This window comes from Eucalyptus grandis, chromosome 5 (genome assembly GCF_016545825.1).
Source record: "Eucalyptus grandis isolate ANBG69807.140 chromosome 5, ASM1654582v1, whole genome shotgun sequence".
Classification (NCBI taxonomy): Eukaryota; Viridiplantae; Streptophyta; class Magnoliopsida; order Myrtales; family Myrtaceae; genus Eucalyptus; species Eucalyptus grandis.
In genome coordinates, this window is record NC_052616.1 from 33,862,790 (window position 1) to 33,890,626 (window position 27,837).

The window sequence follows — 27,837 nt, forward strand, 5'->3', positions numbered from 1 at the left end:
GAAAAGCTGCCGTTTGCTCCTTACCTTGAATTTGCAGAAAATGGCAGATCAGACCAGTGGGAGCAATGGAGACAGTGAAGTTGTCTTGGAAATAAAAGACAATTCCAGAACCAAGCAAGAGATCAAAGGCATTATCTTCTCTTTTCCATGTGTTCAAAAGGTTACTTTCGTTCTAATGGAGACTCTTTTTCCCCCCAAACCCTACCTTCTCGTCTCCTTTTTTGTTTTTACTTTCTTTTTTCGTGTTCACTTAAAATATAAATGTTCATCAAGAATCTTTTGAGGTGCACATATTGTGTACTGCACTGCCATGGCATTTAGACTCCTCAAACTTATAATAATATGCAGAGAATTTAGGACTTTCGGTACGAAAAGGTTTGATCCCAAATTACTCAAAATGTTGCAGTTGATCGCGGAGGTCTTTGGGACGTACTTCTTGATATTCGCCGGTTGCGGGTCGGTGGCGGTGAACTTGGACAACGAAAAGGTGGTGACGCTTCCAGGGATATCGATGGTGTGGGGTTTGGCGGTGATGGTGTTGGTGTACTCGGTCGGGCACATCTCCGGCGCCCATTTCAACCCGGCCGTCACCATTGCTTTCGCCACCTGCAGGAGGTTTCCATGGAATGAGGTGCGATCATATCTCTTCGGAAGTCCAAGCTCCTAACTATTTTTGTCAATCTTCCTTTTAAAATAGGTGAACCATAATGCAAAACAATTTGGGATCAATATCTATTGGCTATTTCAACTGTTATGACAATCATGAAATACATTATTTTGCATTGATTATTGCAACAATTTTGTAAGGGCTCGATTTATAAATATCAAGCCGGTTGGTTTAATTTGTTCTTTACCAACCCCTCTTTCATTTGCCTAAATATAAAACCTCAAACTACAATCCAACATATATAACAAAACAAGAAATTCGCTCCTCTCCTTCCTTTCTTTGCTGTGTTTTCCATATAATTTTGTTGTATGTATTTTCTCTATTATCGAATACAAAGTAAAAATGAAGGTTTGTTCTATTCTGAAAGCAGAGCCGCTAAATAGTTTCCTTAAATAATGTCTGCGCCATTCGAAGTTTACTTTATTTTCATCCTGTCCAATAGATTTCCAATAAAATCGTCCTGATACCTTTTGATCAATCCGAGTCACATGATGCTAAGCAGCCACCGGTTTTAGAGCTTGACGGATCCAACTTTTTCAATCAATGATTTAAATAGCCCTCTTGGGGGTTCATTCGTTTGCAATCTCATTTTTTCTATCTAAATCTTGATCGGCAAAAGCATTAGTTTAGGCAATTAACGGAGGATTCTTTTTATGTTTTTGCTAAGCTAAACTTTCCTCTTGGCTGCATTTTGTTCTTGGCGTGTAGGTGCTTCCTATATAACGGCGCAAGTTATTGATCGACATTGGCGTGCGGGACGCTGCGGTTGCTCTTCACCGGAAAGCTCAATCATTTCGTGGGGACACAACCGGCCGGTTCGGATGTGCAAGCGTTCGTCTTTGAGTTCATCATTACTTTTTACCTCATGTTCATCGTCTCTGGCGTTGGCACGGACAATAGAGCCGTGAGTTCTAACTTCTTTCTTCGAATTACCTGCTGTTTATTGGGGAAATTTCAATGGACATTCGTGGACAAGTAAAATTTTATGCACAATCCCTTTAAGAACCAGCGGGATATGAAAATCTCATAAAAACACATAAGATTAGTTAGAAATTATGGGAAATTCTCATGGACATGGAAAATATTAATGCATTTTGCGCATAGTACCTAGAGGCTAGAGGACCAAGGCCCGTACCAACAATGCTAGGCTATCCTAACAAAAAGGGTCGATCCACTTCTAAGTTCTTACAAGGGCTGGTTAGTTGTGTTCACGTGCCATATTCGAATTTTATAATCACATCGAGTCGTGTCATAGGAAAATGTAATACTTTTGTTAATTGTGCCGTAAAACTTATTATGCTAAATTCGTGTATGCATACTCGGAAAGTGTTAGACATCCTTGCAATCATCCTAAGCAAATCGGACATTATTGAATGAGGAAAAAGATTCATTTTAAATATTAATCAAAGCTAATATTAGTTAATTAATGTTTCGCGATTGATGCAGAGAGGAGAATTCGCCGGTCTTGCTGTCGGTGCAACCGTCTTGCTCAACGTGTTGTTTGCAGGGTAATGACTTCTTCTTCTTATTTGACCATGATTATTTAAATTATTATATTGCGTAAACCGTCTCAATATTGAAATTACGATTTTCGGGGCACAAAGAAGAAGCTTTTTGCTTTGCTATGATATTCTAACAAATAGAATAAAAGAACATTTACAATGTAAAAAATGTAAAATTGGTAACGTCCTTTCAAGTAAGATGAATAGTATGCGATTGACTACATCTTATAATATGTTGATTTTCCAAATAATTATTTAAATAACATAAGATACATCTTTATCGAAAAGGCCATCCTCAACCTTTTCTCAAGTAACGCTTGGCCGTCAATTTAAAATGAAAGTTATTTGAATGACCGATATCATTTTTCCCAATAATTGGCTGTCAACCTTTTCTTTTGCTAAGAAACAAAGTACGAATTTGGGCAGAAATTAGGGATTTTGTGATGATTATTTTGTGATTTTTTTTCTTTCATCTGATGGTGGTTTAGGCCAATAACGGGAGCATCAATGAACCCGGCAAGGAGCTTGGGTCCGGCGATAGTGTCTCACCATTACGCCAAGCTGTGGATCTACATCGTGGCACCAATAGTCGGGGCAATTTCCGGGGCATGGGTCTACAACCTGATCCGGTTCACCGACAAGCCCATCCGATAAATCACCGGGTCGTTCCTCCGGAGCTCCGCTTGAACCCCTCTCTTTGACTCCACATTGAAGTCAAACTCCTTTTTGGGTTTTCGTTCTCTCTCTCTCTCGATTTTGCTCGATGTATGCATCCATAGTGTAAAGGGTTTAGTTTTCCAAATTCAATTGATGGTTTGTTTTGCTCTCTCTCTCTCTATCCCACTTTCTTTGACTCAACATTGAAGTCAAACTCCTTTTGTTTTCGTTCTCCTCTCTCTCTCGATTTTGCTCTTGATGTATGCATTCATAGTGTAAAGGGTTTAGTTTTCCGAATTCAATTGATGGTCTCTCTCTCTTAATTGTGAACGTTGACAGGTTGTATTCCGGTTACAATTGACGGGTCGTATTCCAATTACGAAAGTAAGTATCTTTACATGTGGTAAGAATGAATTAGTTTTCTTGTCATGCAGGAAAAAAAATGACATCTTAGAAGAATCTAAATTGGCGACTTGTAGAAGAGCCAAAAGATTATTCAATAAATTCTAAATAGGGGTATGCAAAAGTACCAAATTGGACTGAAAATTGCTCAAACGGGAACGAATTGGTTCCAGGTGTGAAACCACCTAACAAGACCGGACTAGTGTGCGTATATTAGTTTTTATGTTTTAAAACTCTAATTTGGTAATTACTAATTCTAGCTCACGTTCCTTGAACTCTCCTCTCTATAAAAATAACCTAATTCCTCTCATCTCTCGCAGTCTTGCTCTCTCCCTCTCTCGCCGCTCGCACTCATGCTTTCTCCAACAGCTTGTGAGTCGTTTTGCCCGATCTAATTTTTACATTTAATCCCGTATAATAAATTTGATCCTTTTCGCAATTTCCTAATTCATTAAAAAAAAAAATTGTCTAGAGACATTTCTCTTTCCTTTGTGTTGGTGCATTGTACCTCATGCCTCTAGATGCAAATTACAATCTACGGGATTGGGAGAAAGTGATGAATTTCATCTCGATTGCACGCAACTTTCATAAAGGAAGAAACCTTCCATTCTAAGGGGTCATTCCGCTAGGAAACAAGCCAGGCTCAAAGTTAGGCATGCAGAAAAATGTTGTGCAATTGAAGCAACACATTGCTCAAGTGTTGAAATAGAAATTCAATACCGAAAAAGAGGCCGAGGGAGACTACAACTACATAATTTTGCAAATGTTTTCATTTTGCTTCATAAAATCTCAGAAAAGACCTCCGGATAAAGTCTCGGGAAACATCTTATGAGGTCTTTACACAAACATATTAAGAGAAGTCCATAAATGTTCATCATGGCAATGTGATGCACACATAAAGATAAAAACATACGTCTTCTGTCGTGGAATGGAGGACTGTTATGTCGTGGCTGATCTCTTGTGTGACATCCTGAATTTCTTCAACTTTTTTTCTACTGAATTTATCGGGCATTTTGTTGACGCGTTCATAGGGCTATTCTCAAAGCCAATCACTCTCGAGATAACTAGACTGTCAAAGTAAGCCATTAAGAAATATTAAGGCAACAGACTTAAAAACTCTAATTTGGTAATTACTAATTCTAGCTCTCACGTTCCTTGAACTCTCCTCTCTATAAAAATAACCTAATTCCTCTCATCTCTCGCAGTCTTGCTCTCTCCCTCTCTCGCCGCTCGCACTCATGCTCTCTCCAACAGCTTGTGAGTCGTTTTGCCCGATCTAATTTTTACATTTAAGCCCGTATAATAAATTTGATCCTTTTCGCAATTTCCTAATTCATTAAAAAAAAAAAATTGTCTAGAGACATTTCTCTTTCCTTTGTGTTGGTGCATTGTACCTCATGCCTCTAGATGCAAATTACAATCTACGGGATTGGGAGAAAGTGATGAATTTCATCTCGATTGCGCGCAACTTTCATAAAGGAAGAAACCTTCCATTCTAAGGGGTCATTCCGCTAGGAAACAAGCCAGGCTCAAAGTTAGGCATGCAAGAAAAATGTTGTGCAATTGAAGCAACACATTGCTCAAGTGTTGAAATAGAAATTCGATACCGAAAAAGAGGCCGAGGGAGACTACAAGTACAACTACATAATTTTGCAAATGTTTTCATTTTGCTTCATAAAATCTCAGAAAAAGACCTCCGGATAAAGTCTTGGGAAACATCTTATGAGGTCTTTACACAAACATATTAAGAGAAGTCCATAAATGTTCATCATGGCAATGTCATGCACACGTAAAGATAAAAACATACGTCTTCTATCGTGGAATGGAGGACTGTTATGTCGTGGCTGATCTCTTGTGTGACATCCTGAATTTCTTCAACTTGTTTTCTACTAAATTTATCGGGCATTTTGTTGACGCGTTCATAGGGCTATTCTCAAAGCCAATCACTCTTGAGATAACTAGACTGTCGAGTAAGCTATTAAGAAATTTTAAGGCAACAGACTTGAAAATTCGATCAGGAATCAGCTTCTCGACCGTGCTTATCTTTAGAAACCATTACAGCACAATTAAAAATCGATTTGAGATCAGAGATAGGTTTGTTCGACTAAGATGTGTGACCGATCATGGGTGACTCCACTAAATTAGAAAATTCTCGTCAATCGATACTAATATGATATTCTTGCTCGTTTTTGGTACTCTCTGTCCGTAAGATTTTCATGACAATCGAGAGTCACCATTGAGTGGACTAGATTCATTATGGTTTGAAAAAAATCGACCACGAGTCATTTGCCTTAAAAAGTTTTTAAAACTACCCAATAGTCTAGGTCACGCTAAAAACGCGTCGAATGGAAATTTACCGTCGATTCGAGTCTGATTTTAGAAATTGAAGATTCTGTCATGTCACAATAAATTCTAGAACCCACGACTTAGTCCTAGAAGATTTTTTTGACACCCGACACTTTTTGGGAAAAAGTCGTCGGGTTGTTTTAGTGCAGAAAATGCCGAAGATGGTTTTCGGTCGCAAAATTAGGATGCAAGATGAGTTATAGGGTGAGGAAAATTATCATTTTGATAATTGAATTGTTAATAAATTTTATGGAGGCCAAGTGAGACTCTTGGTTGTGCAATTGAAGCCTTTGCTAAGAAATTCGTAGTACCCCATAGGACCTAACTTTTGGACCTCTTAAGCCTTCTAGATGGGGGCATTTTGGGCTGCAAGGAGTTGGTGGAAGACAGCTATGGCTTTTGTCCAAGGTTAGGGAACAAAAGAGATATTTGTTGTGGAATACCAAGCCAAGTGGAGCCCTCACCTCTTATATCTATCCATCTCTCTTTCTCCCACCACAACCAAATAGCCTCTCTCTTCCCTTCCCATTTCGGGCGACACCTTGAATAGCAGCTAAAGAAGACCAAGCCGCTTTCCCTCCGAAATTTCCTTCGTCCACTAGCCTCGCACACACCCATGTCTCCACCAGCAAGTCTCTTTCTCGCCCTCGCTCGCTACCCACCGATCTCTGCCCCATCGATCGTCCACGCTACCACCTGCCGACTTATTAGCCTTCTTCGGTCAATAAAAAGGAGCAAGTTCACTGAACGCCATCTTCTCTCCACGTCAGCAACTCCACGGACCAGCTTCTGCTTTGTTGTGGCCATACGTCCCCTCCTCCATGCGTCTAAGTTCATCACCGGAGCTTCAACGGGTGACTGTGAAGCCCTTGATCCAACCGCCCAACAGCACGACGCCAGCAGCTACTTCTCCATTCGACGCCAGCCTTCCATCCGCACGAAGCCCGCAGCCCATCTAGTCGCGTGTCTTTAGTCCACACTCGAGAAGCCCAGCGTCCCTTGTTGATTTCCTTGTTCGGCCCAGCTGTTGGGCCATTTGAAGCCCACATAAATTCCAGCTCAGCCTTGAAGCCAGGCCTGTTCAGTCAACAAGCCCAGTAAGCTGGTCCATCTCCAGCAGTCTTCAAGCCCAGCAAAGACAAGCCCATTTCAACTTTGTTTCAAGCCCAATCGCAGCCAGGCCCAAGCCCAAGAGCAAGCCCATTCCAGTGCAAGAACAAATCTCAATTGGGCTAAGATTTGTTGGGCCTAAGTTTAAGGCCAGGTCTAAGCCCGCTGGTGTCGTCAAAAGCCCGATTTCGGCCGCCATTGCATTGCCATCGCGGTGATTCGGTTCCCACTTTTAATCAAGTGAGTTTTGCTCACTAATGCTTTCTTAGTTTTCTAATTATGCTTAGGGGTTTGTTAGATTTAATTAAGTGCAGTTAGGTGGTTAGATTAGATTATAACAATTAATTAGTGACTTACCGAAGCATGTTAGGTGGTTAGATTTAGTCATTAGCAAATAGAAATGTGCTATTATTTATCGAACGAGTTTCGATAATTTTTTTGGGCTCGTTTCGGCGTCCAATTTGGCATTACGGGCCTAAATTGGATTTTAATAATCATTTATATAATTTTCGAAATTAATTCTTTAATTATTTTTTTTTATGGAAATTCAACCGGGATGGCTAGTGACCGGAATTTCATGATGATTGTCGTGGTGCAATCCATTCATTTATTTATTTGAGTTTTATTTGGTGCTAATGTAATTTATGAGCGATTTTAAGATTTATTCATAAATTGAATCTTGAAAGAGTCCAATGGGATCGTAAAGCCATTGAATCTTGAAAGAGTCGGATGGGACCATAAAGCCATTGAATCTTGAAAGGGTCGGGTGGGATCATAAAGCCATTGAATCCTAAAAGGGTTGGGTGGGACCGTAAAGCCTCTAAATCCAAGAAAGTTACTTTGTGGGGCTGTGATTACCACCTATAAATAAGCTCTGTCGTAAGAACCGTGATTCATATTTGGGAGTTGAGTTGGAATAGTAGAAATGACCGGAAGTGGTCTTATGAATATGATATCGACTAGGTCGATTGATCGAGATATCAATACGTGATGTGATTGTTTGGGTGCGTATTGGACTATGCTAATATGTAGGTGGAATCTGAGGCCAAGGTAAATCCTCTGACCCGTGTGTGCACAGGTAACCTGGATAGCGTATTAGTTTACTAATCAGGTCTTAGGGGGTAGAACTTGCTGAGACATAGTCTCATCCTAGTTGTGTGATAATATTTCAGGCCCTTAGATCACGTGAGGATGAGCTTAAAGTAGATGATGGAGAGCTTAAAAGAAACAAAGCTGAGTGGAAGAATCAAAGGAGGATCAGTTTGATCTTGACTACGATCTGGATGAGGACTGAGATCCCATCCTCTTTTGTGAACCCTGTATATATGTGGATAGACCGAGACCAAAAAGTTGTGATTAGTTTTGTGAAGCTCTTCAAACTATACTCTGTATAAAAGTATGGTTGTGGATTTCAATATGAAAAATATGGCCTTGCTTTTCTATCCCATCATTTTATTGTCTGAGGATTTATAACAGATTCCGCATGCGTATTATAAATGAAAGGGTCGATGATATATAGTCTTGGGATATCGCACTTTAAAATCAACCAAGTAGAAGGATGGGCGCATCCTCGAGGATCAATGAGTCTCTTAGTTGTGCAATTGAAGCCTTTGCTAAGAAATTCGTAGTACCCCATAGGACCTAACTTTTGGACCTCTTAAGCCTTCTAGATGGGGGCATTTTGGGCTGCAAGGAGTTGGTGGAAGACAGCTATGGCTTTGGTCCAAGGTTAGGGAACAAAAGAGATATTTGTTGTGGAATACCAAGCCAAGTGGAGCCCCCTCACCTCTCATCTCTATCCATCTCTCTTTCTCCCACCACAACTGGGCAGCCTCTCTTTTCCCTTCCCATTTTGTGTGACACCTTCAATAGCAGCTGAAGAAGACCAAGCTGCTTCCCTTCGAAATTTCTTTCGTCCGCCAACCCGCACACACCCACGTCTCCACCAGCAGATCTCTTTCTCTGCCCCTCGCTCTGTTGCTCCACTGATCTTTGCCCCATCAATCCTCTACGTTGCCACCTGCCCACTTATTAGCCTTCTTCAGTCAATAAAAAGGAGAAAGTCCATTGAACGCCATCTTCTCTCCACGTCGGCAACTCCACGGACCAGCTTCTGCTTTGTTGTGGCCATACGTCCCCTCCTTCACGCGTGCAAGTTCATCAACGGAGTTTCAACAGGTGACTGTGAAGCCCTCGAATCCAACTGCCCAACAACACGACGCCAGCAGTCGCTTCTCCATTCGACGCCAGCCTTCCATCCGCACGAAGCCCGTAGCCCATCCATTTGCCTGTCTTCAGTCCACGCTCGAGCAGCCCAGCGTCCCTTGTCGATTTCCTTGTTCGGCCCAGCTGTTGGGCCATTTGAAGCCCACGTAAATTCCAGCTCAGCCTTGAAGCCAGGCCTGTTTAGTCAACGAGCCCAGTAAGTCAGTCCATCCCAAGCAATCTTCAAGCCCAGCAAAGACAGGCCCATTTCAGCTTTGTTTCAATCCCAATCACAGCTAGGCGCAAGCCCAAGAGCAAGCCCATTCCAGTGCAAGAACAAATCTCAATTGGGCTGAGATTTGTTGGGCCTAAGTTTAAGGCCCGGTCCAAGCTTGCTGGTGTCATCGAAAGCCCGATTTCGGCCACCGTTGCGGTGATTTGGTTCCCGCTTTTAATCAAGTGAGTTTTGCTCACTAAGGCTTTCTTAGTTTGCTAATTATGCTTAGGGGTTGGTTAGATTAGATTAGAACAATTAATTAGTGACTTACCGATGCATGTTAGGCGGTTAGATTTAGTCATTAGCGAATAGAAAGGTGCTATTATTTATCGAACGAGTTTCCGTAATTTTCCGGGCTCGTTTTGGCGTCCAATTTGGCATTACGGGCCTAAATTGGATTTTAATAATTATTTATTTAATTTTCGAAATTATTCTTTAATTATTTATTTTTCTAGAAATTCAACCGGGATGGCTGGTGACCGGAATTTCAGGATGATTGTCGTGGTGCAATCCGTTTATTTATTTGAGCTTTATTTAGTGCTAAAGTAATTTATGAGTGATTTTAAGATTCATTCCTAAATTGAATCTTGAAAGGGTTGGGTGGGACCGTAAAGCCATTGAATCTTGACAGGATCGGATGAGACCATAAAGTTATTGAATCTTGAAAGGGTCGGGTGGGATCATAAAGCCATTGAATCCTGAAAGGGTCGGGTGGGACCGCAAAGCCACTAAATCCAAGAAAGTTGCCTGGTGGGGCTGTGATTACCACCTATAAATAAGCTCTATCGTAAGAACCGTGATTCATATTTGGGAGTTGAGTTGGAATAGTAGAAATGACTGGAAGTGGTCTTGTGAATATGAAATTGACTAGGTCGATTGATCAAGATATCAATCTATGATGTGATTCTTGGGTGCCTATTGAACTATGCTAATATGTAGGTGGAATCTGAGGCCAAGGTAAATACTCTGACCCGTGTGTGCATAGGCAGCCCGGATAACGTATTAGTTTACTAATTGGGTCTTAGGGGATAGAACTTGCTGAAACATAGTCTCATCCTGGTTGTGGGATAATATTTCAGGCCCCTAGATCACGTGAGGATGAGCCGACATTCGGAGGAGGATGAGCTTAAAGAAGATGATGAAGAGTTTTAAAGAAACGAGCTTAGTGGAGAATAATCGAAGGAGGATCAGTTTGATCTTGACTATGATCTGGATGAGGACTGAGATCCCATCCTCTTTTGTGAACCCTGTATATATGTGGATAGACCGAGACTAAAAAGTTGTGATTAGTTTTGTGAAGCTCTTCGAACTATGCTCTGTATAAAAGTATGGTTGTAGATTTCAATATGAAAAATATGGCCTTACTTTTTTATCCCATCATTTTATTGTCTGATGATTTATAATTGCTTTTGCATGCGTATTATAAATGAAAGGGTCGGCGATACAAATTCCTAAGATATCGCACTTTATTATCGACCAAGTAGAAGGATGGGCGCGTCCCCGAGGATCGGGGCGTGACATCTTGTCTACAGTTTCGAGACAAGAGACAATGATCTTTGAGGACATTGTAGGAGGACGAAGAACATACCTTTTGACTTTGCATTGGACTACGATGAATCAAGCCGTAAGCTTGCGAGTATGAGAGGTGGGTAATTTCAATAATCATCTCTTCTCAAATAAGTTCAAATCAGAGCAAAATCAGTAAGGACCACAATGAACCAAGCAAAATCCATGCTTGCTAAAATGAACCTGTGAGTTGGCACCGACTTCAACGACTCCGTCGAACCGTACTCAGGTGGCGACCAAGAGGACATTGGCGAACCCAAAGCCGAGGGGGTGACCACTGAGATGGCCATGTTCGGTCACAATCTAGGGCCTCAAGAAGGAGTTGGCCTCCAAGTTCTCTCGCTTGAGATCTTTCGCAGCCTTGCTGAATTTCTCGTAAAACTCTTTGCAAAAACGAGCTGGTGCATGACGTGCTCCACATTGCAGGACTTGCACCACACGAACTCGCTCGATGACTCGGTCTCGTCTGGAAGAAGTGCGCCCAGTCCCGGCATTTTGCCTACTGAGCCAGAGTCGATGACGAGTCAGTGGGCTTCAAGAGAGCTACATCATTTGCAAAACCTCTCGAATGCGTGGTGGAGTTTTGGGTTGTTCTTGGCCATTCTGTTTTGGTTGTGGGTTTGTTTGTCGGATAGGAAAAGATCCTATAGCGTTAGTTTTGAAGGAGATGGCCACCGGGGCCGGTCAATACTTGGATGCGAATCGATTTACGAGAGCAAAGAAGAGGGAGGGCATTACTAGTCACTCGGGTAAGAACCAGCGCCATTCACCTCACAGTTATGTCCACGTCCCAGTCCAAAACCCGATTCCCGAGCTGCCTCAGTACTTGACGAATTGATCTATGGAGTTGCCCGCAACTAATTAAGGAGAAAATTTGGTTTCGGATCGGATGAGGACCACTAAATTTATATTGCGAAAAAAAAGAGGACAAAAACTAAATAAATAAGTCAATTTGAGTTGGATGGACTATTTTCGTCCCGGCCTACTCATTTGATGGGTCTATTAGTTTCAATTCATTAAATTGAGAAAACTTTTGAAAACTTTTCATGTGATTTTTACAGAGATTCGGCCAAATTTTGACTGAGTATAGTATTTCCATTGATGTCCCGTTAACTCAATTATTAAACTTAAGGAAAGCCCGTGATAGTCAAATTGGGAAAAATATTTGTGTAAAGTTTTTACAAATTTGAACAAACTTTGATTGGACATAACTTTTCCGTCCGACATCTCATCAACTACGTTGTGAAAAGCTAGTGACTTCAATTATCAAATTTAATTTCGTGGACGTAGATTTTAAAAGAATTTTCAATTTCATATCGCTGAATATTTTAAACAAAGGTATTATCGATATACTGATTATGTTCCTTAAAGCATTTTTTTTTTTTTTTTCAATTTCTATTTAAGTTTTTTAACATAATATAGGTTTTGAGGTAAAAGAAGTGCCGGTCATGATTTTATTATATATCAACGTCAAGCTTTTAGAAGGATCTACTTTATTTAAAATATTTATCGTATAGTTTAAAGTGAATTGAACAAATTGCGACAATTTCCATGTGTTGATTACTTGAAAAGTGGCATTAAGGATACTATTTGACCAAAAAACAAAAAGAAGCAGCATTATTTAGGGAAAAAAAAATTAACGAGACTATAATTATGGAGACCATCTATACTTTTAAACTAGTGAACATATATATTATAAGCTTCGCATTGAGTTACTACTGAATTTTTTAATAGAACTCAATCTTCCTAAAACTATAGGATGAACTAGTGGAAATAAATGTTTTTTTATGGTTGAAATCAAGAGTCAATACCATTAAAAATTCAGTTTTCATTATTGAAGTAATTTTAATTTAGATAATCCAGTTTTCAGTCCTATTTCAAAATTTTACATCGTAGAATCATCTTCAATTTATTAACAAAAGATAAAGCGTCCATTAAATCAGACATTTGATATGTTACAGCAAAAAGAAGTTACTAATCACTCAAGACCTTAAACACTACCTTACCAATGTATTTTACATCCCACTTTTGCGGATCGGTGACATTGGTGATATTTCAAGCCAACGTGAAGCAAACAAGGCTAATCTAGGAAGGCCTCATGCAATAACAGCTCATGAGAGGTAGAGTTAGGTCTAATATAGACAATTCACAAAACGCATGTCTTCCAAATAAGGGTGCGTTTGGAAAGACTTTTGGGGAAAGTCCTTGAGAAAATGTAAAGGCCTTTGATTCAAGGCTGTTTTTCAAAATGCAAAGTGTGTTTGGTAAATTTATTTGTGAAATTCCATTGTGAAGTATACTTGTGCAAAATAGTGTTTGGGTAAATTAAATTTACAAAATACTTTTATTATTAAAAAAGGAAAGTTGGCCGGCCAAGGCTTTGGTGGTGACCGCCGGCCAAGGCCGCAAGGGGTGACCGCGGCCAAGGCTTCGCGCCGGCGAAGGGTAGGTGATTCGGCAAGGGTCGCATCGACCCTTGCCGAGCCGTTGCGCAACCCACTGCGCCGCGAAGGTCACCACAAGGTCGCGGAGGATCTAGGTCGCGGTGAGGTCCTGTGTCGCCTGGGTCGCTGCGACCTCCGGCGACCTCCGCGACCCGGATCTAGCTCGAGGCGAAGTCGTGGATCAGGAGGTCGTGGCGACAGACCCGCCACGACCTAGGCGACCTCCGCAACCCAGATCTGGGTCACGCGACTGGTCGGTGACGGTCGACGGGGTGCGGCGACGGTTGCCGGCCTCTCTCCAACCTGTTGTCGACCCGTTGCCACCTCGCCGGCCTCTCTCCGACCCGTCACCGACCCATCGCCACCTCGCCGGCCAAGTCGCCACCTTGCTTGCCGACATCTCAGAATTCGACGAAGGGGAAGATGAACAGTGCATCGGGCCTTTCGAAAATGCTTGAAAGCCCAAGGCAGCCTAGGACCCGCCTTGAGCTTTAGCCTTTGGAAGACCAGCATTTCTTCAAGGCAGGTCTAAATTTTTTTCCCAAACACCCAATATTTGGGCAAATGGGCTTTGAGTACCCAAAGGTACTTGGCCAAGCTAATGCCAAATGCACCCTAAATCTATATTGCCCCCTTAGTCCCATAATTGGACAAAACAAATATCTAGTTTCCTAGATACTCAAAAACACCAGCCAATTATAGCCTAACGCAAGATTGACTCACATTCAAAGATAGGTCAAATAACATATCAAGTTCCAATCTCAAAACCGATAATACCAACCACAAATAGGCATCAGATCCAGGAATTTGCTCAAATTATAAATCTAATTTGTGCCTTACTCTATTTCAGCTTGAGGGGGATAAATCGACCTCCATCGCCACGTCTGTTCACAAGTCATCATCCCTTTTCAATGTTGCCTTTTTTTTGAGGTCTCTACTTAGGAAAAACAAATTTAGAAGCGCGATAAATACTTTTAGAAATCCAGGCTGTCATACACAATCTTAATCCACATCGATCTCTCTCGGGTACAAGTATAAATAGGGCCTGCTTCTTTTCAAATGCCACACGGTTCGAACGCATACCGGCAAATTCTCTCCCCTTCTGGTCAATCCTGAAAAGCTGCCGTTTGCTCCTTACCTTGAATTTGCAGAAAATGGCAGATCAGACCAGTGGGAGCAATGGAGACAGTGAAGTTGTCTTGGAAATAAAAGACAATTCCAGAACCAAGCAAGAGATCAAAGGCATTATCTCTCTTTTCCATGTGTTCAAAAGGTTACTTTCGTTCTAATGGAGACTCTTTTTCCCCCAAACCCTACCTTCTCGTCTCCTTTTTTGTTTTTTACTTTCTTTTTTCGCGTGTTCACTTAAAATATAAATGTTCATCAAGAATCTTTTGAGGTGCACATATTGTGTACTGCACTGCCATGGCATTTAGACTCCTCAAACTTATAATAATATGCAGAGAATTTAGGACTTTCGGTACGAAAAGGTTTGATCCCAAATTACTCAAAATGTTGCAGTTGATCGCGGAGGTCTTTGGGACGTACTTCTTGATATTCGCCGGTTGCGGGTCGGTGGCGGTGAACTTGGACAACGAAAAGGTGGTGACGCTTCCAGGGATATCGATGGTGTGGGGTTTGGCGGTGATGGTGTTGGTGTACTCGGTCGGGCACATCTCCGGCGCCCATTTCAACCCGGCCGTCACCATTGCTTTCGCCACCTGCAGGAGGTTTCCATGGAATGAGGTGCGATCATATCTCTTCGGAAGTCCAAGCTCCTAACTATTTTTGTCAATCTTCCTTTTAAAATAGGTGAACCATAATGCAAAACAATTTGGGATCAATATCTATTGGCTATTTCAACTGTTATGACAATCATGAAATACATTATTTTGCATTGATTATTGCAACAATTTTGTAAGGGCTCGATTTATAAATATCAAGCCGGTTGGTTTAATTTGTTCTTTACCAACCCCTCTTTCATTTGCCTAAATATAAAACCTCAAACTACAATCCAACATATATAACAAAACAAGAAATTCGCTCCTCTCCTTCCTTTCTTTGCTGTGTTTTCCATATAATTTTGTCGTATGTATTTTCTCTATTATCGAATACAAAGTAAAAATGAAGGTTTGTTCTATTCTGAAAGCAGAGCCGCTAAATAGTTTCCTTAAATAATGTATGCGCCATTCGAAGTTTATTTTATTTTCATCCTGTCCAATAGGATTTCCAATAAAATCGTCCTGTGACCTTTTGATCAATCCGAGTCACGTGATGCTAAGCAGCCACCGGTTTAGAGCTTGACGGATCCAACTTTTTTCAATCAAAGATTTAAATAGCCCTCTTGGGGGTTCATTCGTTTGCAATATCATTTTTTCTTGATCGGCAAAAGCATTAGTTTAGGCAATTAACGGAGGATTCTTTTTTATGTTTTTGCTAAGCTAAACTTTCCTCTCTGCTGCATTTTGTTCTTGGCGTGTAGGTGCTTCCTATATAACGGCGCAAGTTATTGGATCGACATTGGCGTGCGGGACGCTGCGGTTGCTCTTCACCGGAAAGCTCAATCATTTCGTGGGGACACAACCGGCCGGTTCGGATGTGCAAGCGTTCGTCTTTGAGTTCATCATCACTTTTTACCTCATGTTCATCGTCTCCGGCGTTGGCACCGACAATAGAGCAGTGAGTTCTAACTTCTTTCTTTGAATTACCTGCTGTTTATTGGGGAAATTTCAATGGACATTCGTGGACAAGTAAAATTTTATGCACAATCCCTTCAAGAAGCGGCGGGATATGAAAATCTTTTAAAAACGCATAAGATTAGTTAGAAATTACGTCAAATTTCAATGATTAATGCATGTTGCGCATAGTACCTAGAGGCTAGAGGGCCGTGGCCCCTACCAGCAATGCTAGGCTATCCTGACAAAAAGGGTCGATCCACTTCTAAGTTCTTACAAGGGCTGGTCAGTTGTGTTCATGTGCCATATTCGAATTTTATAATCGCACCAAGTCGTGTCATAGGAAAATGTAATACTTTTGTTGATTGTGCCATAAAATTTATTATGCTAAATTCGTGTATGCTTCTGGAGTTCACCGAATAATCATGTTAACGCGTCGGACATAGTTGCTCTTCAAGGGATATGGAGAAGATTTTGAGAAGCAAGAGGTGATACTCGGAAAGTGTAGACATCCTTAAAATCATCCTAAGCAAATCGGACATTATTGAATGAGGAAAAGATTCATTTTAAATATTAATCAAAGCTAATATTAGTTAATTAATGTTTCGCGATTGATGCAGAGAGGAGAATTCGCCGGTCTTGTTGTCGGTGCAACCGTCTTGCTCAACGTGTTGTTTGCAGGGTAATGACTTCTTCTTCTTATTTGACCATGATTATTTAAATTATTATATTACGTAAACCGTCCCAATATTGAAATTACTATTTTCTGGGGGGCACAAAAGAAGAAGCCTTTTGCTATGATATTCTAACAAATAGAATAAAAGAACATTTACAATGTAAAAAATGTAAAATTGGTAACGTCCTTTCTCAAGTAAGATGAATAGTATGCGATTGACTACATCTTATAATATGTTGATGTTCCAAATAATTATTTAAATAACATAAGATACATCTTTATCGAAAAGGCCATCCTCAACCTTTTCTCAAGTAACGCTTGGCCGTCAATTTAAAATGAAAGTTATTTGAATGACCGATATCATTTTTCCCAATAATTGGCTGTCAACCTTTTCTTTTGCTAAGAAACAAAGTACGAATTTGGGCAGAAATTAGGATTTCGTGATGATTATTTTGTGATTTTTTTCTTTCATCTGATGGTGGCTTAGGCCAATAACGGGAGCATCAATGAACCCGGCAAGGAGCTTGGGTCCGGCGATAGTGTCTCACCATTACGCCAAGCTGTGGATCTACATCGTGGCACCAATAGTCGGGGCAATTTCCGGGGCATGGGTCTACAACCTGATCCGGTTCACCGACAAGCCCATCCGATAAATCGCCGGGTCGTTCCTCCGGAGCTCCGCTTGAACCCCCTCTCTTTGACTCCACATTGAAGTCAAACTCCTTTTGGGTTTTCGTTCTCTCTCTCTCGATTTTGCTCGATGTATGCATCCATAGTGTAAAGGGTTTAGTTTTCCAAATTTGTTTTGCTCTCTCTCTCTCTCTCTATCCCCCTCTCTTTGACTCGACATTGAAGTCAAACTCCTTTTGTTTTCGTTCTCCTCTCTCTCTCGATTTTGCTCTTGATGTATGCATCCATAGTGTAAAGGGTTTAGTTTTCCTAATTCAATTGATGGTCTCTCTCTCTCTTAATTGTGAACGTTGACAGGTTGTATTCCGGTTACAATTGACGGGTCGTATTCCAATTACGAAAGTAAATATCTTTACATGTGGTAAGAATGAATTAGCTTTCATGTCATGCAGGAAAAAAATAACATCTTAGAAGAATCTAAAATTGGTGACTTGTAGAAGAGCCAAAAAATTATTTAATAAGTTCTAAATAGGGGTATGCAAAAGTAACAAATTGGACTGAAAATTGCTCAAACCGGAACGAATTGGTTCCAGGCGTGAAACCCCCAACCAAGACCGGACTAGTGTGCGTACATTGGTTTTTATGTTTTAAAAACTCTAATTTGGTAATTACAAATTCTAGCTCTCACGGTCCTTGGTCCTCTCCTCTCTATAAAAATAACCTAATTCCTATCATCTCTCGCAGTCTTGCTCTCTCCAACAGCTCGTGAGTCGTTTTGCCCGATCTAATTTTTACATTTAAGTTCGTATAATAAATTTGATCCTTTTCGCAATTTCCTAATTTATTAAAAGAAAAAAAAAATTGTCTAGAGACATTTCTCTTTCCTTTGTGTCGGTGCATTGTACCTCATGCCTCTAGATGCAAATTACAATCTACGGGATTGGGAGAAAGCGATGAATTTCATCTCGATTGCACGCAACATTCATAGAGGAAGAAACCTTCCATTCGAAAGGGTCATCACGCTAGGAATCAAGCCTGGCTCAAAGTTAGACATGCAGAAAGATGTTGTGCAACCGAAGTAACACATCGCTCAAGTGTTGAAATAGAAATTTGGTACCGAAAAAGAGGCTGAGGGAGACTACAACTCCATAACCATGGAGTTCCGTCTGGGTATGACAAGTCCGTTGCTCTACTTATCCACGACTCCATAGACCGTCTCGTATCAGCTTAAACTAGTGCATGGTTCAGTACCCATCTAAGTTACTCCCAGTGTCTTGAATGACAATGCTTTTGAAGTTTTTGAAGTAATGAATCCTGAAACAGTAATGGGAGGAACTTTCGCACTGGCGAAGGACTGTTGACACTTTATCATCTAACAATGCCGGAGAAAAGTAAGAAAAGAAAAGTTAGGCCGGATGTAGTTTGCCAAAGATCAGAGGGAGCACCAAAGGATCTATTCGATACCTTTCAAAAATGGACGTTAAGACTCGAGGATAGGAGAGAGAACTCCCAGCTTAACAGAGAATCTGTCCTAATTGCCGAGCTACTACTCTGAGATAAGGTAAACTTATGCCGGACCTGTAATGGAGTTCAATTTCAACAAACATAATCAACAGCTGAGTTCAAACACACCCAGTGGGATGATGCTTGGATTATTGTTGCTATTACTCTTGTATGAGTGTTCTGTGCACCACCAGCAGAGAGTGCACACCCCAGAGAGAGAGAGAGAGAGAGAGAGAGAGAGAGAGAGAGAGAGAGAGACCATCGATGGGAGAGAAAGGGAGGTTATGACCTGAAGACTTACATGTTAGAGACATCAATATGTAACTTTGTATACATGCCTTGAGATAGCATGACAGCACGCCAGAAAGATGAAACAAGGAGTAAGGTATGGGAAAACAACCAAGCGATTGGATCAGCCGCTCGAAGAGACACTCGTGATTCAGTAATCCTGTTCCAAAAAACCAGAGTAGGATCTACAACTGTGATATCGCGACGACCAATCACTAGAATCCAACATGAAACGAAATCACAATGACAATAAATCCTGATGATTTTTCTTATCAAATTTAGATCATGATGATTACTAGTGCAAATAAGCACGTAAGAGAGATTGTGGCTTAAGGTACGTTCAGCGATCAATGGCATTACTTAATGAAGTGCTACTATATTGATTAGAACCATAATCCTAGCAATGGAGAATTGGACCTGATATTGACAACAAGGACTGACACTGACATACAGCGAATAACAAAAGTACCAATGCTTGCATTAATATCATGTTGTTGGCTTTGATATTCCTATCACAATCACAAATCAAGATTTGGAATAAGATAAAACAAAAGACAGCTTCAGAGCATACTCTCTAGAATCAAACTCCTAACTCTGCAATTCATATGATCAAGTCATTATGCAAATAGAGAATCGAGGCCAAGAAACGAACAACTCTGTTCCCTCTTGGTATTCACCGCCTCCCCAGGAAACAACTCAAATTCCTTAGAAAAGACAGCTTTTAATCACAAATAAACAGATTAGATGTACCACATCACCCTGCCCATACCTGATCAAGCATCATAGGTTGAAAGCAGACATTGCTTAGAACAACAGCACACTTATGCAAAATAATCCCTACTCTGTCCCCACTAACCGAGTAGCCTAAAGGATAAACGAATCGACGAATGAATGATAGTGCCAGAAACTCCCAAATCCACTCCTAACCCCGACATGCTCGACTCCACACAATCTAAACATTAGAAAAATGACCGCAATGAGTATATCGATTTCACTTCTGCACCGAGTCAAACTATTGCCCATATAGAAAATTGTCACAGCAAAAAACATTATCAACCCGGAACAGATCCAACACTAAAACATTAGCAGTAATAACACATTTCAAGATTGAATGAGATGTCCAAGCTCCAAATTACCCACTACAGCCCGAATCCAGGCTCGCCTCATTCATCGTTCGCTCGATCCACGTATCGAAAACAAAAAGGGATAAAAAATCGAATCTTGCCCCAACCCGACACCGTCCCACGAACGGACCGGACTCAGAACCTGAGCTTGGTGAAGAACCACCTGTTCTTGCCGGTCTTGAACCGCTCCTCGAGCCGCTTCTTGGCCTCCTTGGCGGCGGTGACCTTCTTGTCCTTGCTCTGGAGGGAGTCGACGGCGACGGCGTCCTTGAGGTCGACGTCGAGGGTGTAGCGGTGGGCATCAGGTGGCGGTAGTTGACGAGCTTCACGAACGCCTTGACCCGCGACTTCTTGGCGGTCTTCTTGGCGGAGTCCTTCTTGATGACCTTGGCCGGGTACTTCTTGATCCCGGCGACGAGGCAGTGGCCGTAGGGGCGGTCCCGCGTGCCGTCGTCGAAGTTCCGGACGATGACGGCCTTCCGGCCGGCGTACCGGCCCTGCAGCACGACCACCGCCTTCCCGGGCTTGAGGAACTTCACCATCTTTGCCGGTTTCCTCCTGGAGATCTCGGCGGGGGTTGTCGGCTAGGTTTCTTCTCCGCAGCAGGCGAAAGGATGCAAAGGGGATTTATATAGGCTTTTATATGTGGTGGCTTGGCAGAGGAAAAGGAGAGGAACAAGCCTTAGGGCAAGGCAAATTATATGGCAAATATATTAAAATATTTAAATCTAATTTTTTAAATAAATTTTTGCAACTTCTTTTTATATTTTTTATATTTCACGAGTCACTTTTAAAGTAGCAATTTTCGACACGATAATGATTCCATGGCACATGAATGACCAAGAATTAGCAAATTTGGATTTATGCTAACTATGTTAGTGACGTAACTTTGTTGTTTGACTTGATAAAATCGATAAACAAATCATCTTTAAATTCAATTTGTTCTAACCTGAAATCTACCTATCAACATTTTTAAATTATATGAGTTTGTCAACCTAATTACTAAAGTGACCTATATTGGTATATTTGATTAAGTTAGTGTGCTTATTTATTAGAAAAAGATATTGCAAGTATCTAAAAATTTTCCCACTTCATAATTGATTGCCCAGCATTTGTTATTTTCAATGAAATACTTAAAAATTTCAAATGCGGGTTAATTGACATCTACTAAAATCATTGGCGAAAAATGTTGAATTAGACAATAGTTCCTATAAATAATTAATACCTATCCACCTTAACATTCGACATGGTGCCGTCATCTAGGTAAAGGGTGTAAATTTTGTTAAGTAGGTCATGTCCGCAATTCGAGTAAACTTTCGCTAAGTAAGTGGGTTATTTCTACAAAATTACATAATACGACAATTTATTTAATGAAAATATCAAATTGAGCTAAATCTAAAAAGTTGAGGTACTTGATTGAATAAAAAAGAAGTATTCAAGTTTGCTTATTTAATAATATAGACTTAGGTTGTTGTCATAGGAACACAACTTTTAATGCCGACACTAACTCAAAGAAAAAGGAGCAAGGTTGGAAAATTTGTCCTATGATTTAATTCCCCAAAAAACTACCAACTTTAACTTGAATTTCAATTCTCTTCCAATCTTTTTTATTTCATTAAAATCACCAATTTTCAGTGACTACTTAGGTTAACTTTCTATGTAATGTTGCCTAGAGTTGGACGTGGCAATTCCACATGTACAATAAATCGACATTTCTTGCGGACTCAAATTTAAGGATTGAAAGAAAATCAAAAGAAAATCATTTTCATTGAAGGAAAAAATATCCCGACACATCTTCATCCTCAACCGAACTGACCCCTCCCAATGTGCTTGCTGCCGACATTCTACCGGCGAAGTCCGTCGCCGACGACCCTCTCTCCGTCGGCGTGCGCTCTTTCAACACGGAGTTCGTGCTCGTCGCCATGTAACTTAGGGAGAAAACAAGGGCTTTTCTCAGGAATTCAGAGCTCGATTCTTGCTGATTTCCCTTGGAGGAGCGATCTGCGCTTACTCGAAGGACCTGGAACGGTCGAAGGAACGATCTTGTCTCAGTTCGTCTTCGTTTTAGGGCTCGAACGAACTTCGACAGATATGGGCTTGCTCTTGCTCGACGGAAATGCTTCTTGCTCTAGTTGCTTAAACAGCCCAGACGACGGGTGGTGGTGCGCCGTATCGGGAGAGGGATGGAGGACAAGAGGGCCACGGACGCGAGCATGGAAAGGCTTGCCCCACGTTCGTCGCCGCCTGCTCGTGATTTTGAGTCAAAATCAGAGGATACGAGGATGTTGCTCGCGGTGCCGTCAAAGTGCGAGATGCTGGTTCTTCTTTCTCGGCCATCGCGAGAGAAGACCAAACAAGGAAATGAGATATAATTTCTTTTTCATACGGGCTATGGCTTAAGGACAGTGGAATCACTTTTGATCTCAATGATTCCTGGTTCTTCTTAGAGAGCTTGCACGGCTACTTTGAGCTCTAGGTGGAGCTTGCTATGTTGACACAACGCAACAAAAACCCGATATCTTCACCTGAGGAAATCGTCAAGTTCGAACAAGTTAATATATCTAATTGGATTTACATTCATTCAAATATTTAATCCATTGAACTATAGGTTAATTTGCTCCGCACTACACCAATTCTTTGATTTGAGATTTCTTTTAGTAAAACTCACACATGAATCTCAAAAAATTATTCCTGACAAATAAGCTCAGTATTAAGTTTGCTCACTCTTAATTCAAATATCCTTCTATAACGAAATCATCTTAACTTGCATATTCACCAAACACCATAACAAATTGCAGGTGGAGCACTAATCAACAACCAACTTTTCTATTATTTGTTGGGAGCATACTGCAAAAACTCGATGTCTTCACTTGCAAAGATTATTAAAGAAGAGTTCAAGCTCAAGCTTGTCAATATATTTAGTTAAATTCACAGTCATTGAAAAGCTTTAAGCTAATAAATTATGAATCGATTATGATGTATTAATTATATATTGCACCAATTTTACAATATGAGTCACACGTCCACCTCAACACTCTTGTGAGCTCAAGCTTCCATGGCCACGAGCACAGGCTCCATTGAAAGAGTGGACGAAAGGCAGAGAGGGTCGTCCGTGAACCAACCCTCTGGCGAGGGGTCCGAAAGTTGGTGGCAACACATGCTTAAGGGTTATTTTATTCTTTTATTTTTATTTTTTGTCGATGTGAGGGGTTTGTTTAGTTGAGGATGAAGATGAGTTGCCAGTATATATTTTATATCACGGAAATATATTTATTTATTTTAAAATCATTAAATTAATATATTAGATCCTTAAAATCCACTTCAATAAGTGAGTTTGCATGTGTAAGTTTTATGAGACAAAAATTAGAATAAAATTAGGGTTCCACCTAGAAGTGGTGGTTTTCTAGAGAATTGGGTCATTATCCTACATAGAAAAGCTCGGCCCACTAACAAGGATGAGGTCCGGTGCAAACGTTGTGTTAATTCATTTAATAGCGGGCTGGCGTCGATGAAAAGGTTAGGCCCGACAATGATGAGGAAAAGAATATGGCCCGAAAACAAAGGAAAACCATCGAGAACTAAATGCATCATAGATATCCCATTATGCGAGTAATAGAATTCTATTTTTAGGTCTTTTTCGGTTGGCTGTGGAATTAGATTACCTAAGGAATTGGCCATTCAAAAATCTAGATTTCTCATTTTGGAAAGAAATCTAAACTTCAAATTGGCTGATTCGTGGAATATGTTTCCTTAAAAGAAAGTGAAATTATATTATTAAGTAATAATTGTTACTGAAATTTCACTACCATCACAATATATACATCACCTTCAAAATCATGGAATAAATAAATCTCCAAGGACCCTGAGTGTCGGCTTGGTCTTAGTATATCTGCTTCGTGCGAGAGAAATGTCATTAGTAATATACTTTGTGATACCCAGGACCACAAGGTTGGGCTTGTAACCTCGACACCCTGATTTGGAGACTGTAGGTCAGCCTTACCCTGATGCCTATGCCCTGGACCCCAATCGATCTAGGACCTCAATGATACTGGCCAGACTATGGTCAATTGAAGATTCTATTTCCTTAAGATTGGATTCTTTTACCATTGTGGATGGCATTGTTGTACTTCATTCCTCTATCTATATTACTTTATAATAACGGTAAAATAGTTTATTTTCCTCGATGGTAGCCATTTGGATTACTAAAAGTTAATGAAAGAGCTTCTATCTCGTGGAGAGTGGCTTTCTATTGTTTGATAGCTTGAAACATACCGCCTACCAGTTTGTTCATTTTACTAACGCTTTCAGAAATTACCAAGAGTCTATTTTATTACCAATGTTTATCAGATATGTTTAGAAATTAATAACCGTTTGGGTATTGAACCATTTTTTAAAATTACCAATGTGTTAAGGTTACTTATTCTGGTGAAAAATTACTAATTGCTAATTTATCAATATTTATTTGCAGGGCTATATAACCAATGCTTATTTGATTTTTAATAATTTACTAATATTGATTAGCTAATCTTTATAGCAATTACCACACATAAAGGTTAACAAATCCAACCTAAAATTGTCGATTTTAGTTGAATTAGGTTCTAATGTTTACTTGATTGTTTTGGAAATATCAACTATTTCGATAATTTACTAGCGCTGATGGGAAGAGCTTACCAACATGTTGAAGTCTTTTACGAAATTAGGTTCTCTTTTGAAAATTATCAACAACGTTTCTATTTTTATCAATATTTATTTTTGGAGCTTAAATTACCTAACTCTTATTTAGGACACTTACAAAATTTTATTTGAATATTACAAAACGTTCGGAAGACATCCTTATGATGTCTTGCTGATTCCACAACTTTATTTGATATTAGTATCTATTATGATAAGTTCAGATGTTGAGATCAAATTTAATCGTGTTGATACCGATGAAAAATGAGACTAGTGAAGACTAGGACAAGGATCGTGACAAGAGGAGAGCAAGTGTCCAATGACAAGTGGCTCGTGGTGACTTGCAGATACCAAGGTCAATCTTGTGTCCATGAAAAGTCTTTGTATGCTGATATACTCAAAAGGGTTATTGAATATGCAATCGCAAGTTACTACATTCAAGCAATTATTGGAAAGCATCTATAGACTGGTCATATGTATCACATGTTGATAATAAGTATCGGGACGTGTTGATATCAAGTCTTGAGTGATGATGGTGTGGTATTCGTTTAAAGATGATTTTGACTGTATAAGAAATAGCCCTTACGAGCTAAGAATACATGGCAGAAAAACAAGAAAATACTTACAAAAAAGTAATGATAGCTTTTCGAGGTGGCGAATCAAGAATTAGCAAAGTGACAGTCATAATAGATTCCATTTTAAGAAATTTGCTGATATCGATAGAAATGATTGTATGACAATACTGCTTTTTGCAAAAGCATCCAATAAATTTGAACTATTCTTTCCTTCTGATTAGAATCTCCAAAGTTGCGATTGATGATGTCTATGTAAAGGATCAAGGAAGTCACAAAAAGGGTTGGACCAAGAAATTAAAAATACCATCACTGTACTTCATCTCTTTCATATGTAATTATGAAGTGTCTTTGTTCTCCATCTGGTATTCCTCATCTAAGGTTTGAGCTTCTTTGGAATCTAGACAAAGCGTACAAGCGCCAAAATAGTCATTATATTCTGATAATGTGATTTATCGCTTGATAGACACTTGTTGATTGTAACTTGCTCTGAATATTAATGAAATTCAACCTATGTTATGATTGTTATATGGACAGTAGATATAGGTTTGGGGATAAAGCCAAACTATTATAAATTATTATGTGTTTTACTTTCTTTCATTATTGTCAACTACTGATTACTAGCACCACTATTACATAATATATCTTATCAATATCTTATGCATGCTACTATCGTAATTTGCTTCTATTATTGTTAACTTATATTGGAGGAGTGTTTTTCATAATCCGCATACTATTTACTCTACCCTCTTCTAGGTTGTATTGTTAGCTCAACGAGAAAATAGCATATGTTTCATTCATTCAACCACATCAGTTGGGAAGCTTTCCAGCGGATAAGAACTACAAGTAAATATTGATAAGTGGACTCCCATAAGAGCAGTTAATTTTTCATAAAAGCTAGTAACTTTTAACATGCCCATAACATTCGGAAATAATCCTTGTTAAAACTGCTATAAAACACGTGTTGTTTCCATGGACATAGCAAACGTTAGGACACGTGTGATTGCGCCGGCAAGTCTGCTATTCGGTCGGCGACAGCAGCACACACAGAGACGTGGCAGGCTTCGGTGCTGAAACGTGGGTTATCCACAAAGCGAACGTGTCCGCGGTCCTCTCTCTGGTTTGCCCTCAACTTCTCCTCCATTTGCATCGACTGCTTGTCTGTGTTGCGGCAGTGGCGCTGGAAATGGGTCAAGGCCAGGAAGTGAAGACCAGAAATGATCCCCAAGTCGAAATTCAGGTTCGAAACCTGCTTTGTCTCCCTTTTTACTGCTAATCAAATGGGGTTTGCTAGTTGGTGACGGAGTGGAGTGAGCGAGGGGGCTTGTTGTGGAGTTTTAATTGCAGGAAAGAGGGGAGATATTCTTCTTCTATAGGCCCAAGGTGGAGAGAGAAGCAGCTCATGGCGCCGACGACGTGCAGCGCCTTTACATAGTCCTCCGCCCAGAGTCCGGCGAGAGGCCTGTCGAGGAGAAGCAAGATCCCCACTCCGGCAAGGAAGGCGCCGACCCCAATTCCAGTGACAAGGCCACCGTGGAAGGTGGCCACGGTAGCCAGGTAATGATGGTCACGAGAACCACACGACCCGACAACTTGCCTATGATCACCTTGTGATTACAAGCCTCTCTGTAAATCCCAAACGCAGGAAGTGAACATCGAGAAGCAGGCGCTGTTGAGGTTGATAGTGATGGGGAAGAAGAGTCTTCCGGACCCGAGCAAACGGAGCCGACCTCACTGGGGGTTTGTGGAGATGGTCACTACCAAGATCGATGATATCAAGTCGGCTCTTAAAGCAGGTGCTCTCTCTCTCTCTCTCTCTCTCTCTCTCTCTCTGGTCTCCCATGATTTAAGTAGGACTTGTTGCTTCTTGCAGAGGAGTATGACACTTCCACAAGGGGACACCGCCACACGGCTGCAGCCAGAGCGTTGGGGGAGGGAGTGTACCGCATACTTAGACACAAATCCAAGGGGAAGAAAGCGCACACGCATCTCATATACAAGCTCGAATTCCCTCCGGAAGATGAGAAGCAGGAGCCCCAGGAGTCACTCAACATCGAAAGAGAAGGGTCCTTCCTCATCCAGATCAAGAACCCCGACCAGCACGGTGCCGGCCCTTCCCAGTTCAGGGGACTCCAGAGCAAGCGCAAGGCGGTGTTCCCCGCCCACCTACAGGGACAGTTCGGGCAGTTGAGGTACAGCCCGGCTGACCCGCCCGACTTCCTGAACTACGAAGGGTGTGAGTTGCTGTTGATATCGGCATCGGACGACATAGAGGAAGAGCTGGGGTTAGAGCTCAAAGCGGAAGGAGAGGCCGATCCCTCATGTTCCGATCTGCTCGAGACGTTCGGGGAAACTGCACCCGTGGATGCCCTCCTCCGGGGCACCTGGGTCTGAATTTCAATCTTTCTGACACTTTTTGGTCTGCGTTTAACTAGGAGGACCCGTTTCATGTTTCTACTGCAGTTGGGCATGTGTAATATATTTGGTAGTCCTGATGTCAATCTTGCAATATAATCTGATTT

The 27,837-nt window shown here is 40.8% G+C and overlaps 3 protein-coding genes and 1 pseudogene across 3 annotated transcripts; 3 read left to right on the forward strand and 1 right to left on the reverse strand.

Annotated features, from left to right (window-relative positions):
• Positions 1-397: 397 nt before the first annotated feature.
• Positions 398-2,856, forward strand: LOC120293850 (annotated as a pseudogene).
• An 11,745-nt stretch (positions 2,857-14,601) lies between these two features.
• On the forward strand, positions 14,602-17,180 carry LOC104446712 (aquaporin NIP1-1-like). Its single transcript, XM_039313622.1, has 4 exons — positions 14,602-14,926; positions 15,662-15,855; positions 16,472-16,533; positions 17,015-17,180. The coding sequence occupies exons 1-4, from the start codon at positions 14,602-14,604 to the stop codon at positions 17,178-17,180; spliced, it is 747 nt and encodes a 248-aa protein (XP_039169556.1).
• Positions 17,181-19,937: 2,757 nt separating this feature from the next.
• On the reverse strand, positions 19,938-20,662 carry LOC104444962 (60S ribosomal protein L27). Its single transcript, XM_010058739.3, is given in 2 exon segments — positions 19,938-20,368; positions 20,371-20,662. Coding segments are annotated over 2 exon segments (405 nt in total). The 5' UTR covers positions 20,615-20,662; the 3' UTR covers positions 19,938-20,207.
• A 5,756-nt stretch (positions 20,663-26,418) lies between these two features.
• Positions 26,419-27,794, forward strand: LOC104444791. The gene is made up of 4 exons (XM_039314142.1): positions 26,419-26,555; positions 26,663-26,872; positions 26,961-27,111; positions 27,189-27,794. Exons 1-4 carry the CDS (start codon positions 26,502-26,504, stop codon positions 27,707-27,709), a joined length of 936 nt encoding a protein of 311 aa, XP_039170076.1. The 5' UTR covers positions 26,419-26,501; the 3' UTR covers positions 27,710-27,794.
• Positions 27,795-27,837: the final 43 nt, after the last annotated feature.